At 41.0% G+C, this 16,459-nt stretch overlaps 1 protein-coding gene across 3 annotated transcripts in view; it reads left to right on the forward strand.

Moving 5' to 3' along the window:
- Positions 1 to 4,524: 4,524 nt before the first annotated feature.
- LOC111967891 (myocardin-related transcription factor A) overlaps positions 4,525 to 16,459 on the forward strand; it is a 49,139-nt gene continuing 37,204 nt past the window's right edge. The window contains exons 1-3 of one of the 3 annotated variants that reach the window (XM_023993321.2): positions 4,525 to 4,634; positions 6,439 to 6,506; positions 14,726 to 14,911. In XM_023993321.2, the coding sequence (XP_023849089.1) occupies positions 14,788 to 14,911 (124 nt within the window). In that variant the 5' untranslated portion in view covers positions 4,525 to 4,634; positions 6,439 to 6,506; positions 14,726 to 14,787. Of the gene's footprint in view, positions 4,635 to 4,673; positions 4,688 to 4,776; positions 5,137 to 6,438; positions 6,507 to 14,725; positions 14,912 to 16,459 lie in introns of those variants that run through there. The other 2 variants (XM_070444917.1, XM_023993322.2) reach the window with 2 other exon arrangements.

Consider the following 16,459-nt stretch of genomic DNA (forward strand, 5'->3'; position numbering starts at 1 on the left):
TGGAATAATACATTATGGCCTTTCTCTTGCATTTCAAAGTTGATGGTACAAAAAAAAAAATCTGTTTTTTTTCTTTTCTTTGTATTATCTTTTACCAGATCTTATTGTGTTATATTCTCCTACATTCCTTTCACATTTCGACAAACTCGACAAAAGTGTTTCCTTTCAAATGGTACCAAGAATATGCTTGCTTCAGGGACTGAGCTACAGGCAGTTAGATTTGGGTAATGAATTTTAGGCGAAAATTGAAAAAAAAAAAGGGTGGATCCTTTTTAAGAGCCAATAAAACGGCAGCCATCCTCTCCGGCACCATTGCGATTGATTAGTCTATCTCCAAGGCATTCCTAGTCGATCACCAAACATTTATAAAAAAAAAACAACAACGATAAAGCTTTATTACCATTCTTTCCCCCATTTGTTTCGTACTGTTGGTGGTATGTGCACTTGATTCAGCAGCCATAGCGCTGGGAAGGCAAAGTGTTCTCATTTTGAACAACTACATGTGTCTGAATGTAGAACTCCTACCCGGCAGGCCCAGAGGGTAAATCAAGTGCACCTATAGGCATACCGCTGGCCAATCAGATAGCTCAGATCACTGCAGTTTCCTCGAGCCATAGGCTGTAAAAAGAAGAGCACAGCAAAGTTTATACTGTTAGATTTCAAAACGTTTAAAACGATGACTAGAGAGACTCAACAAATACAGCAAAGAGCTGCTGTTTTTATGAGTAAGTTCATTTTTAAGTTGTTATTCAGCACTATCAACACTTTGTTCAACAAGCCATAAAATGTGTGTTCTCCTTACTTCCATTGACATGACAAGCAGCACTGCAGCTCCAATGAATGAGTAGCAAAGTGTTTCAATAAGCTTGTGATGTTCTTAGCTTTTTTAATATTGAGGAATATTTAACTTTTTATGGTCATAGGAATAACAACATGAATTCATGCATGAGGCAGAAATAATATAGTGCGACTTAAGTTTCACCATCAGCTGGAAGACTGAGGGAGGGAGGGAGGGAGGGAGAGAGGCAGCCTCACCGCTGCTCCCTTCCTCCCCCTCAGACTGACCATTAGATGCAGGCCATCAGTCCAGTAAAATGATTATGCTCACTGTGCTGTGCAAATTATCTATTACCAGTTTGATCATATACCTCAAATTTGGAAATATAATTTCAAAATGGTCTGAGAAGAACAACATTGGCAGGGCAATTCAAGCATAGCCAATATGCAGTGATAATGTATTGGGACTATAGCCTACTGCACAAACTTCATTGCTACAGCTGTTTTTAATAGGTAAATGTTGCATAGGCTGAAGTTTTTTAAGTCGTGTTTTTTTAATTTATCCGAGTGGTAGATCTTGGCTTGCGTTTTGACTCAGGATGTGAACTTGACCCAGAAAAGGTTGGTGACCATTGTGCTAGAGAGTCGGTCCCATCAGGACCAAGGCTCTGCATGCTGTGGGGACCTGGCCTGCATATGATATACCTCTGTCTCTTGGGCATTGCTGCGCTCCACCTCTTCGGTAGGGCTGAGTGTCTGTTCCTCCACTCCTGAGCAGGTACAGCGTGAGTCTGGGCCTGATTTCTTGGCTTAACAGTTGGGGCCCTGGGACGGGAGTAATGGTTTGCTGGCTGATGCATTCTATGCTTTGCAATGAGGCGCTGAAGCTCCATCTGTGCTTCTCTGTCCTCATTAGACACTTGGATGTGGGCCGCTGCCGGGCCAAATGTCTGGCCTGGTGAAATGACATGGGTACACCTAGGAGTATAACCTTCTCTTTGTCAGGGAGTTTGGACTGTGCTAACCGTTGGTGGTGCCGTGATGTCCTTCTCCCATCATACTCTAGCGACTCCTTGCACGCTGACTTCGGTTGCCAGCTGTATGGTGTTTCCTCTGACACATTGGTGCAGCTGGCTACCGGGTTAAGCGAGCAGTGTGACAAGAAGCAGTGCGGCTTGGTGGGGTCGTGTTTCGGAATAGTCCGTACGGGAGTTGCAGCGATGGGACAAGACTGTAACTACCAATTGGAGATCACGAAAAAGGGGTAAAAAGTAAATTTAAAAAAAGAATAACCACTGTAGCACATGCTGCCACTGTTTTGAACAGATTACATTATACTATTTAGAAAGAGCTGCCAGCTCAAGTCACAAACACACCAGGGAGAACGCAACAAGCATGCAGATGCAATAAGTGAAAACACATGATCTAGCTGGGGATAGCTAGCTAACCTAAAGTCACAAAGCATGATGCGCTAGCTGATTTGATTTTCATTCTGAAATATAATTACTAGTTAGTCAGATATTAGTTTAGAAAGACCTGAAATTGGCATGGGAGCTAACTAGCTAATTTTGAGAAACATTGAGAAATAGCTTGGTAGATTTTTTTGTGTCAAATGAACCAGTTATCAAAGGTAGATAACTGGTTCATTTGACACAAAAAAAATCTACCAAACTATTTCTTAATGTTTCTCAAAATTACTGTAGCTGGCTAATTTGATCATGCTTTGTGATAGACCTGATTTTATGCTTTTAGTCCACACAACATGTCGCCCTGTCACCTAAAGTAGAACCTGATGAACAACATGGGGGAAACAATCAAATTGGCCATGCTTTTTTGTCCTACCAAATCCGCAATGAGAAGGTTCTAGCTAGTGTATCCCTCTGTCTTTCGACTCTTGTTGGATGTAGTTGTCTGGTTTATCAGGTCCCAGGCTCCCATGCCTGTTATAAATAAATATTCATGTTCATTACAATTTGCTTTTTGCTTTAGCGCCATCTGTACCTGATAGAGCTAGTCTCACGTGCAGAAGTAAGTCGTCTGGCGCGAGAGTCTTGGGAGGGAGACTAGAGCAGACCCAGAAGTTCTGACTGAACGGATGCACATTTGAGCGCCCCAGCACGGTCCATTTACTTTGTGACGTTATATTTTATGCTATGATTTCATTGGGGCAGTTCCCCTTCATAGCAAACAGCTGGAAATACAATCCAAACAATGTTCGCACGGCCTATGCGCCCACGGAGGCAGAGCTGCTACTGCTGGCAGTCACTGAGGGGCAGAGTAGTAAGTAACTGAACAGCTTGTTTTTAACAATATATATTTTAAACCTGAAAATGTACACATTTACCATACTTTTATGAGCATTTAAAACATAATTAATGAATTATATAATATACACTGAGTATACTAAACATTAGGAACACCTTCCTAATATTGAAATGTACCCCATCAGGCTGCAATTGAGGCTGCCCTCAGAACAGCCTCAATTCGTCGGGGCATGGACTCTACAAGGTGTCGAACGCGTTCCACAGAAATGCTGGCCCATGTTGACTCCAATGCTTCCCACAGTTATGTCAAGCTGTCTGGATGTCCTTTGGGTGGTGGACCATTCTTGATACACACGGGAAACTATTGAGTGTGAAAAACCCAGCAGCGTTGCAGTTCTTGACACAAACCGGTGCGGTACTACCATACCCCGTTCAAAGGCACTTATGTCTTGCCCATTCACCCTCTGAATAGCACACTTACACAATCCATGTCTCAATTGCCTCAAGGCTTAAAAATCCGTCTTTAACCTGTCTCCTCCCCTTCATATACACTGATTGAAGTGGATTTAACAAGTGCCTGGTTAAATAAAAAACAAGTGACATCAATAAGGGATCATAGCTTTCACCTGGTCAGTCTGTCATGGAAAGAGCCAGTGTTCTTAATGTTTTGTATACTCAGTGTGTGTGTGTGTGTGTGTGTGTGTACATATTTGGGCGGGCTGCCGCTGGTTATGAGGTTTGCCATGGTTCCAGAGGGGATGTTTATTTTTTAAATGTAACCTTTATTTAACTAGGCAAGTCAGTTAAGAACAAATTCTTATTCACAATGACGGCCTACCCCGGCCAAACCCGGACGACGCAGGGCCAATTGTGCGCCGCCCTATGGGACTCCCAATCACAGCCAGAGGTGATGCAGCCTGGATTCAAATCAGGGATTGCAGTGATGCCTCTTGCACTGAGATACAGTGCCTTAGACCACTGCACCACTCAGAAGCCCCGAGAGCTGGCTCCATCCCAAACACCTCTGCAGCCATCTTCTGGAGCTCTGTATACACACACACACACAATTTACCAAATTAAATCAGGTCCATAAAAATGGAAAGGATGCATCTTAAAATAATTCAAACAGGGCCATGTCAGTGCAATCAGATCACAGTTTCACATTAATGTCTCATGCACTTCACTGCAGAATGTTTATTAGACTGTTTCACATACTTGTATTATTGTTCGGCCAGAGCTTTGATCAGTGAAAGATCATATAAGACATGTAAAATAATCTGATCATAATGATGAGCACTTTCTTAAAAGTCAGATCTTCATAAGTGATTGTTATGCAACTCCATATGCTTGCTAAAACTCACCCATCATCTAATCTACTCCGATGACTGGCAGGCCTGAGTATTGGAAAGGGATCAGAAATAGCCAGTAGGTGGCGCCACAGACCATGAATTTCACTCCACAAGCACACAACACAAAGAGTTTATTGCCATGATTCAACTTCTCTTCAATGCAAGGCAAGACTGGAAAAACATCTATGCCATAGCTACTTTATTCCCAAAGCAGTTGACATCTCATTCAGTCGTGTGGTTAGATGTGAGTATATATTTGATACTGGTCATCAAGTTGTTGCTATCGTGTGGTTAGATGTGGGTATATATTTGATACTGGTCATCAAGTTGTTGTTATATGGAAGTAACGATTTGCCTTTCTAGCTGAGAGGAGGGTTTTCCGGTCAAAGTTTCCATTGTGAGTCGGAAGTGGTGCACCACTAAAGCCAAAGGCTTTTAAACTCGTCAACAACAATAATAGCGACAGTGATAAGTAGCTAATGAGAGAACGCATTAATTCAATCTTTAACATCACTACATCGAGCAAGATACCTCGATATTACCACCGCGTGACTAGACTGACAGGTAGCTGCTAGCATCAGATGCTAAGCTAGCTATTTCTTGTAGCTAACGTTAGCTGTCTGGAGCCGGGGAGGTGGACTTGTCTAGTTTTACTGGTGATAGATTCGCTTAAACCCCTTTTCTCTTTGCTGTTGTGGAGGCATTGGATTTCGTTATTCAATAGTTCTGCGTTGGACAATTTTCAGGTGAGCGCCCACTGCGTAGTTAACTAGCCTAGATACCGAGCAAATATGTCCACATTGGCACAATGACAATATGGGCCCAATGCGGGCTAAAATATTGGCCACATGTAGGCTTCCCACATTGGGCCGATGTGCCTTTGCTCATCTGCTCCACATTTGCCCCAAAGACATTGGCTCAGTGTGGGGGTGAGGGTAGCCCTCACTTTGCCTAGAAAATGTGTCCACATTGGCAGGATGTGGTCCCAATGCGGGTTAAACCCGTGTAGGCTACCCACATTGAGCCGATGCGCCTTTGCTCATAGGCTCCACATTTGCCTCAAGGGCAGCCCTCACTTTTCGTGAAATGAGCCCACCCTTTTGGATCGGCTGCCTGTTACATTGCATCAGAAAGACAACAATGTTGTTGTTATCATATATATATATATATATATATATATATATATATATATAATCATTACCAGAGAAACTTAGTTGTCATATGTCTCATGCACTTATTTAACTTAACTTTTTTTACGGTCTTCGTCATTGACAATGTACAAGTTATTTTTTTCTTTTTAAATTCACTAGTAAAATTGTACAAAAATAACCATAGAACCTTATAGTTCTATCTGAAAAAAATATGATTCCTAGATAATTGTCTTTAAAGTTCCACACACTCATTGGTTTGAATGGTGTCTGCAATTTTTTTTTTTACTTTAACATATTTGCAAACCACACCACTAACTATTCTAATGAGCCCCCACCTCTACATTTATGAAGAAGCTGGGCTTGGTTTGGGCTAACCCGTGTTGGGCTTGTTGTGGGTTAGCCCGTGTTGGGCTTGTTGTGGGTTAGCCCGTGTTGGGCTTGTTGTGGGTTAGCCCGTGTTGGGCTTGTTGTGGGTTAGCCCGTGCCCACCAAATATTCACATGGGGTCATGTTTGCTGGGTAGATATTGTATTGTTGTCAAAGGGTATTGTGTAACATAAGCTGTTAGCTATCAGCCATATGAGCCAATGACAGCTGTCGTGACATCTGTGGTTAGCCAAATCCACAGTTGGCGTAATAGCTATCTAATCATACACATTGACCTTGATATCGACATGTTAACAGCTATTGGGCCAAACGAGAGTATATCTTCATCATGTTGCACCATACAGCTACATGCATAGCTACCTAAATAGTTAGCTAGTTTGTATTCATGTCATGAATGATCTGCATCAAGCCATGGTGAGTTTGCATACAATGATTGATGAATAGTTGCTAGGCCTATTTGTAGCAATGTGCTTGTACTAATGACAATCTCTTTCCCTTCTTCTCTTTCAGCACTCTTCCTAGCTGTGTGCTGAAATGGAAAAACCATCCCATTTGTTTTCAAGGATTTAGCGGAACGGGTAAGTTCACAATTCCCGTTCAACATCCAGTCCGTCACTCATCTCTTGTTGTCACAATATAGCTTAGCTAGATCTCCATTTACCTTCCATTGATGACTGTAACTTATAGATTTATCCTGTCATACATCATCACTGTGCATTTGTCCTCTGTGACAAGCTGATGACAGATGAGTGGGGTTGCTAACAATCAAGTGTAGCTGTTTTTCACTTCTAAGATGCAAAACCCACATTACAGCCAGGTGGGAGGTTGCCTGCTGTGTTGCTTTGTGAACGTGTTCAGCGCACATCTGCACAGACTCGTGTAGGCGTGCAGTGGGAGGAATGCCAGAGAACTCACTGTCCCTCCCCATGCTATTATGTCAGCACAATGCACTACATGTTTCAACACCCTCATACAGGAGAGGTGCTGGGAAGGAATTAAAAACAACCATCAGGTGGATGTTGGCATGCCTGCAATCTGCAGATTATCCAGGTCATCATTCTTTTTGTGATAATGTATAATATGAAAACCTGATATTGTTGTTTGGGTGGTATCAAATATAAGATCTTTTTGCTCCTGTGACAACTTGGTTGCTCAAGGATTGTCATCAACTACATTGTGACATTGCCTTCACCTCCAAAATGTGACTATGTTCTAATAATGCATTGTTATTATGACAACTCCATATTCATTGTTATAAATGAAAAGATTTATCTTCCGTAGGAAACGTATTGAAATCATAGAAATATATAGATCATATTTACATTTAAGTCATTTAGCAGACGCTCTTATCCAGAGCATACATTTTCTTGTACTGGTCCCCCCGTGGGGATCGAACCCACAACCCTGCCATTACAACTGCCATGCTCTACCAACTGAGCCACATGGGACAAGAATATACATTCCCATTCAAGTTGACATTTGATGGTGGGTGGACAAGCGGCCATCTTTCTGGAAGTATTTGGAAGTTAAAGTTAATAAAAAGTCAATTTAATTGGTTTAGCAGCTTAATTGCAGTGTTCTGAAGGGATAGGTCCATTCTATAAATTATATTTCTATGATTGAAATGACGCCTACCCTGTATTCAAGACTATGCGACYTCTCAACCGATGATGGGCACAAATCAAATCAAGCTTTATTTATACAGCACATTTCAGACATGGAATGCAACACAATGTGCTTCACAGGAAAACAAAGAATTAAAAAAAGAAACTATGAAAATAAAAACTGAAATATTTACTACACAACAAACATAAGTGGAAAAATAACAAAAACTGAACGACTAGAAAGCACCCTAAGGAAAAGCAAAGGTGTGGTTTAAAAAAATATTTATTTTAATATGTCCACAGTTTTGGCCCCCCTCGGGTTCTCTGGAAGGCTATTCCKGAGGCTGGGGGCATAATAACTAAAGGCTGCCTTCATGCCTCTTGGTCCTAGTCTTTGGGATAGTTAAAAGACCAGTGCCAGAGGACCTGAGGGACCTACTGGGTACATAACTTAAAAGTATGTCTGACATGTATTGGGGTGCACAATTGTGGATTGATTTAAAAACCAATAGAAGAATATTAAAATGAATTCTAAAACTCATAGGCAGCCAGTGCAGAGACCTTAAAACCGGTGCTCTCCCTCTGGTCTTGGTCATTACCTGTGCTGCAGCATTCTGTATGTTTTGCAGTTGACCAATGGCTTTCCTGGGTAGACCAGACAGGAAAGCATTACAGTAGTCAAGCCTGCTTGTAATAAAAGCATGGATGAGTCTCTGTATCTGCCTGAGAGAAAAACGACCGCACCGTTGCAATATTCCTCAGGTAGTAAAAAGCTATGTTGGTCACATTCCTAATGTGTGATTCGAGTTCAGAATCCAAACTAACACCTAGGTATTTTTCTTGTTTTTAGTTGTAGTTTTTATTTTTTTATTAGCATTGGTGCGGGTGGGTGTTAAGGAGTGCGGTTTGGCGGGTCATGTTTCGGAGGACGCATGAATTGATCTTCGCCTCTCCCCAATTTTAAAACCAACATGTAAAGTGTTGGTCCCATGTTTCATGAGCTGAAATAAAGGATCCCAGAAATGTTCCATACGCACAAAAAGCTTATTTCGCTTAAATTTTGTGCTCAAATTTGTTTACATCCCTGTTAGTGAGCATTTCTCCTTTGACAAGATAATCCATCCACCTGACAGGTGTGGCATATCAAGAAGCTGATTAAACAGCGTGATCATTACACAGGTGCACCTTGTGCTGGGGACAATAAAAGGCCACTAAAATGTGCAGTTTTGTCACAACACAATACCACAGATGTCTCAAGTTTTAAGGGAGTGTGCAATTGGCATGCTAACTGCAGAAATGTCCAACAACTGAATGTTAATTTCTCTGCATATGCTGCCTCTGTCATTTTAGAGAATTTGACAGTACGTCCGGGGGGTTCTAAGAAGTATTTCTGTCTAATGAAGCCCTTTTGTGGGGGAAGAACCTCATTCTGATTGGCTGGGCCTTGCTCCAGTCATGTGAAATCCATAGATTAGGGCCCAATGAATTTATTAATTTATTCTATAGATTTCCTTCTATGAACTGTAACTGAGTAAAGTCTTTATTGGTGCATTTTGCGTTTTATATTTTTGTTCAGTATAGTTCTCAAGGGCAATAGTTCAGAGAAATCAGTAAATGAAGTGGGGCAGTGCTTTGGTGGCCTATACAGGGTTATGATGCTCAAGACCTAAAGTCGCCAAACAAAATGTCCTTACAGCTGAGAGCATTAGTAAAAACACAAACACCTCAGATGATGTAAAATAGGTTCTAAAGCTATAACATTTGTGAATATTTTTTAATTAATGAATCAGAATACTTTCACAACCGTGTTTGTAAGCTTTGAAATAAGAACATTCCACAGTTTCTCTTTCTCAGTGAGGAAGATGGGTCAAATAGGAGCACCGCTATCTCGTTTCTGACCTTTCTGACCACTAGTGCTGACCGTTTAGTGCTTTTGGATGTCGTTTCGATTATTTAAAAAAGAAATAGTAACGGTTTTCCATTTTCCATATTTCTTTCCATTTAAATGCACTATGCATTATGTGGGTTGAATGCTGTAACAATACAGAATAAAAAAAAGTCCCACAATGGTAGTGACTGCCCATTCACTGCTTATCACTTATTAACCATAATTTTTTCTAGGGCTGTCCCCGACTAAAAGAAAATCTTGGTTGACCGAAAGTCGTCTGTTCTTTGATTGGTCGAAATGTTTTATTTTATTTTTCCATATACAGTACCAGTCAAAAGTTTGTACATATATGTTAGCCTGTTGGAAACTACAACTCCCTACTACATCGCACAGTTCGGGAGTGATTTGATTTATCTCTAGGGAAACTGCAGTGAGAAAATGCGCATTGAACTCACAGAAAATGTTTGGTTAATTGCTCAGCACTACAGAACACTTCTACCATAGGCAAACATGTATGGAAGGTTTCGTTCAAATCTAAAGGAATGCATTCAGAAAGTGATTGAATTAAAATAGAACGACCCTGAGTTCTACTGCTGCATTATGACATCATCAACACTCGAGAATTTAGTTCTTTACTTGCATTGAAGGACAATACCGGTATCACAATATTTTTTCCCATTGCAAATATGAAAACACGAAGCTTGATGTATGTAAAATATTGTGTGCTATGGCTTGGACTTTWAAAAAAAATATTACTCTGGATGACAACATTAATAATATTTTATAACATTTCTAGAGCTCTTTTCATAACAGTCTCAAAGCGCTTCAAAAGCAAAAAACAAACAAACAATACATCCTCATGTGTAGCCTAGCTACGGTTAGGTCAACCAATAGAGGCCAAGTCTGAGTGCATGCATCCTCCAAAGATGGAGAGGGACCGTTCATGGCTTGATCAGAGGAAGGTTGATCAGGGAGATGGTTGATGAAGAGTGTTGACGATCATGAAGAGGGCTACTCTGGGAACCAGCCTGAGTCATGTAGCTACTGGACTTCTTCTTCACAATGTATGGCATCCACTTGGGTGATGCTTCAGCAGCTCTGGGCGCCAGAAAGCTCACCACTACAAGGCCTCTGCCTCAACACTGCATTCCTTTACTCCATTCCTCTCAAGCTTCAGGTGACTCTTCAATAGATGTTTTCAAAAGATCAGGCACCAGCAGCCAAGTGAAACAAAAAAGCTACAGTGTAACGATACTAACGATTAGTATCGCGATACTAGTATCGACCCGGCCCTATTGCATTGTGATCTAACAAAGTGGATATTTGTCAAATCGGTCATGATTTCTGTATTGTAACAGGCCAACAATGTGGTTACTTAAGTCTGATTTGAATATATTTGTCTGTTTTCGCTGCATAACATGTAGATGTTTTCCCTTTTCAGGTTTAGAAGAAGTGACTGCTAAATACTAACTCCTGTTTGTATAAGCTGGTTAGCGTAGCTAGCATACAGAATTCGGTAGTGGTAGTCAGTAATTTGTTAATGAACTGTAATACATATGATTGGTAACAATAACATGAACATGTGTTGGGGTTGACAACCTACCAATATTGTACTCAGATTTCTTAGATCAACAGTGTGAAATACACATTTAAACAATAGCCTAAATGTAGGCACATTTTTCTGGGGGCAAATAAGGAGACTCGGGATCTTTGCCCCATGTGTTTCCATGGCAATTCCATTGTTTTGGTCGAGTTTGATTGACCTCTTTTTACCAAGTCTATGTTTAGTTCTTAGTTTACATTGGGATGAATTGCTTTGTGACACACACCATGTTAGCCTAGTTGAGTTATACTACTGAATTATGACTTCACTCACACTCTACTGCATTGTGACATCACCCCCTGCACTAAAGCGTGGCCTACAATGAGTCTTTCAATGACCTGTCTTGTTCTCCCACATATCACTTTAGGGTTMTAACTTAATTCTCTCCTAAGTTGACCTGTTTCACTGACTTTTTTAAGCTTTTTCTGCCTGTCAGAGGTCTCTTCACGATAGCCTCAATTAGATCAGTGGGGAAACCACAGGGTGAGGCTGCCGCTGATGTCATGATAAGATGAGGGGAGGGGTCTACAGTTATGCAACAGGAGATTGGATGATTAGATCAGACAATGTGCCGTAATAAATCATAATAAAGGTCAATTACATTTTGTTGTGGTGAATTGGGTGGAAATGGCGTGTGGTGTGACAGATCTGGAGGATGAAACTGAGTGTTTCTCTGTAGAAACCCTGTTGAGATTGATCAGACTATGTTTTTCGGTCCAGGTTTTTCAGTTGGGGTGTGTCGTCCGAGAGGAGACTGGACTTCCTCTGGCTGCTGGAACACTCAGAACCACAGAAATCCTCTCTGCCCGCATGAGTATTATGGTTTTTCTTGAGCCAGTGCCAGGGAATCGCTCCTTACGGTCACATCAACACTTATCTGAGAACCAGAGAGTACTGTATGCTGCCACACCTAGACTGTCATGGAGAGAGCGGGATAGAGGGAGACGGATAGGTATGGCAGACAGACAGATAGTAGGTTGAGATGTAGGCTAGGTAGAGTGAGACATGTTTTTTGGTCTATCAGCAATAGCCTGAGCTGAACACAGAAATGGAGAGACTGATAGTGAAAAGAATAGTGTGAGAGCAAGAATGAGAAAGGGAGAGATCCTTAGACAACACAGCCTTATTGTTGACCTGCTCTGTTGTAATGGCGTTTCCTGCTGCACTCCATGGGTAGAAAACACTCATGAAAACAAACAGAATTAAAGCTGCAAGCAGCATTGCCGGGGTTCATGACTTTAGGTCACACGGGGTGCGGGGGCTGACCTTACAAAGTTAGCATTTTCAATCGCTTGTTTTAGCGCCACCATGTGGCCAATTGGCATGGTATTGCTTGAGAGGGTGTGGCCCTTGGGCCTTTACCATGCTAAATTGCACAGTCCTGGGTCTTATCTCAGGGGAATTTGCTTTTTTTCCTACCAAAACGGCAGAAAAAGCAACATAATAATGATGTGGAACAAGTACAGTAGGACTTCAGCTGCTTCGCACCTCTGAACCCCTAKTTAACTCTGCAGTGTTGACATTGCGGCAGGTAGCCTAGTGGTTAGAGCATTGGGCCATTAACTGAAAATGTTTCTGGATCAAATCCCCAAGCTGACAAGGTAAAAATCTGTCGTTCTGCCCCTGAACAAGGCAGGTAACCRWCTGTTCCCCGGTAGGCCGTCATTGTAAATTTAGAATTTGTTCTTAACTGACTTGCCTTATGTAATCTCTCAAGACATCTCGTGGCCCTTTTTGGGAGCTTTTGTCTAATTTTGTCTTTAAGTATCTCTGTCCCTCTGTGTGGCCTTATCACATGTAAAATATATGAAATAGTTCAATAAGATGATTTGAAAATAGAAAATAAAATGACAAAGCTGTAAAACTGTATCCTAAATACAGACCATCAATTTAGTGAATACCATTGGTGGTTTAATATGAGGGTTTCTGCAATATTTTTTCAGACTTTTACCACTTTTTTTAATATAATATCTCAATATTTATTTGTTAATGTTTTGCCGTAAAACTGGTGGCAGTTGTGGAAAATGTCAATAGTTAGATAGGGTTGCGGAGTTAATTAGGCTATTTTTCTCTTCAACCATATGTTCGATATACTAGAAACTCATGGATACAAAAAATTAACACTATATAAAAATTATTCAGGTATAAAAAATTAAATAACACTATATAACAATATAAAAATTATTCAGGTATAAATGACTAAAGTTATTATCCATTGCCATAGATTTTCTGTTAATTACTGAAGATTCCGGTGAAGGAAAACACAAAATGCCTATTCCTCCGGATAGTTGACTTTATAATCCTTAGCCTGCAGATATGCATTCCTAAATTGTGTTCTTTCTGCGTCTGAATTCCATAGTTGCACGAGATGCTCAGTGTTCCATTAGCGTGTTCCAGCCTGTTCCAGGTTCTACCTCCCAGCCCTGAGCAACCGAGAGGGAGAGTAGGCTACATCTATCTACCCTAACCCTCTGCCACTGTGTCTGCGTCAGTGGTTAGCAAAGAACAGGCCTCAGGGGAATTGAGTGTCTAGTTTATACAGAGCTGTCAATTGAAGGACGACTTCAGATGTTGAGTCACAATTCTGGTTGCAAGTTTCTATAGACCGMGTCACGATAAAGGAGTGTGTGCAACATTTGTCTTGGACAGCCACTGAGTTTTGTTCTAGCCCAGCTGTAATACACACCTGATTTAAACTAAGTGGTTTATATTGAAGTCCATTATTAGCTGATAAGCTGAATCCAGTAGGCTTGGGCGGCATCCAGATTGTCATACCTTCATACCGACCTTGTGCCATACCGGGATATTTGTAATACCGGCACTGATCACAAAACCCCACCCAGCTTTTGTAATCCGAAAGTTAGCAATGTTAACAAATAGATGTCAAATCCCATAGAGAATGCTAACTAAATGCTAATGAGTGCATTGCGAACATTTTATACAATCTCTGACCTAAACTATCTGCAAGAAGGATATCCTAGTTCATAAAGTTATCCAAGTTACTCAAATGCTACTCCGTTTGGCACAAAACAGATATTAGACAGCAAGGCTCTTGATCCAGGCAGGGATTCACTGCTTTTACCAAGCAAAGCTTGATTTTGGAAAAACGAACCACTTTGCTAGATAGCTAACTAGCTACGAAATTAGCAAAACAAATGCACATTTAACTTAATAGTTATAAGATGCCTAGCTGGCAAATATTTTTGTTGTGAATTCCATACTGTCACCTGGCGGGTGCTGCACAACAGTGAGTGACTCACACGGCTATGGTCTTGTAGTTGTGTGCTTGTAAACAAACACAATGTGACTGGGAACTATCGTTAAGCTTCATAATGAAAATTGTGACAGGTAAAATGAAGAACGCGTTCTTCTTTACCTACTAACTTATTGCGCAAGTTGACTGCAGGTGTTTTCTTTAAAAGTAGCTACAAATATAAACATTTATTTTAAAACTTCAAAGAAATAGTTTCAATGGTATTGACTGTATTGAAAAAACATTCCGTGGCAATTTTCAAATACCCCGGTATACTGCCCAAGCCTAGAATCAAGTGTGTTATTGCAGGGGTGGAACAAAAGCCTGTGCACCATTTCTCTTGGACCGGAGTTCCCCACCCCTGTTGAAACCAAATTTTCTGCGAGAATTTGCAAACCAGACTGACCTTTTTATTTTATTTATTTTTTAAATAATTGTATACTTCACAGGTATCTCTGTCACCCTGGCGACGCTGGAGCCACAGGGTGGGGCTGAGCTAAGTCCTGGCATCATGGTGGTTGCCGTGGCACCCGGCTCCGCCTCCAGCCCACAGAGCGAAGCAGTGACCAATGAGCTTCAGGAGTTAACTCTGCAGCCCGCCTCCAACGACATGCCTGTGCGAGACAGGAAGAACGGTGAGTTGGTGTCAGACGCAAAGCGTTCCCTATTCCCCCGTATGATCCTCTTTCATCAACTATCAGACATACCATACAGTATCAAGGTAAAATAAATTAAATCTTGAATATTGTATTTTCTCTGTTACGCTGTGTGCACTGAACCGACATGCATGATTGTTGCTAATACTCCGATTTTCAGATGAGAGGAATTAAACGGTCTATAATGCACACCACCGTGTCGCTCAACTCAGTGGTGTGTAGCTGCTAGCGAAGTCATTCAAAGCCTATACTTTATCACTCCGGATGTGTGCTACTATTTTTGCCTTGTAATGTTTTATTAAAACAATATCAGACAACCCCAGTATAGAATAGTTCACCTACAGTGCATTTGGAAAGTATTCAGACCCCTTGACTTTTTCCACGTTGTTACGTTATACCCCTATTCTAAAATGGATATCAATCTATAATGACAAAGCAAAAACAGGTTTTTAGAAATGTTTGCAAATGTAAAAAAAAAAATGTTTATGCTGAAATTAGAGATGCACGATATATCGGTGAACATATCAGAATTGGCTGATATTAGCTAAAAATGCCAACATCGGTATCGGCCGATGTCTAGTTTAATGCCGATGTTTAAAACCTATGTCAAAGCCACCGTGCATACCTATATAACGTAGGTACATGATGTAATGATGCCACGTAAAYTTTTGCACTGCATGTGCAACACAGCATTCCTAACCTAGCCCACAATGTCTGCTGTGTGGATCGAGCAGTCATTTGAAAGAGTAAGAAKATTTCAGCGAGACAACTCAAAGGCGAAATCCATTAAAAGCCAAGATAATGGAATTCATTGCCCTTGACAATCAACCGTTCTCTGTCGTTGGTGATGTTGGCTTTCACCGACTGGTCGAGCACCGGTACACACTACCAAGTGCGCTATTTTTCAAATGTTGCCCTACCGGAGTTACACAGTAATAGCGTCACTGCTATTATCTTAACGACATACATACTATGGAATGCCGTATGGGTCTTTGCGTGTCAAAAAAAGACACAGTTGCACTGTCAAAGCTGCAGAAAAAAGTCTGCAAACAAGCAAACCCCGGACACGAACGATGTGTTTACAATACCACGTTGGTAATAAAGCATTATTTCTTCGACCGTAACTTCTGTGGTAGCTAGCTTTAGCTTGGTACCTAGCTAGCACCAATACAACCAGCCTGAAAACAATGACCAGTAGAAACTGCAGTCATTTTCATTATTCTTAGCAATGGCCTTGTAAGTAAGTATTCGCTAGGTACCACTTGTTGTTCACCTATTGAAATTGAACTTCAGTTCATGAAAATAAATAGCTAGCCAGCTACTTAATCCTGTTGCCCAAAGCTAACGTTATAAGCAGCCAGCTAGCTTCATCTGGCTAGTGAGGCTCGACCGGACCGGGTTATGTGTTGTGAAGCTAGTCACAATAAGGATTAGCATAATAGTCGAATTTGCGGTTTGCCTTCAAAATAAAAGTATGTCATTGACAGTGATGCAAATTAATACAAATAGTAGAATTATGCCATACTT

Source organism: Salvelinus sp. IW2-2015, linkage group LG8 (assembly GCF_002910315.2).
Source record: "Salvelinus sp. IW2-2015 linkage group LG8, ASM291031v2, whole genome shotgun sequence".
In the NCBI taxonomy this organism is placed as follows: Eukaryota; Metazoa; Chordata; class Actinopteri; order Salmoniformes; family Salmonidae; genus Salvelinus; species Salvelinus sp. IW2-2015.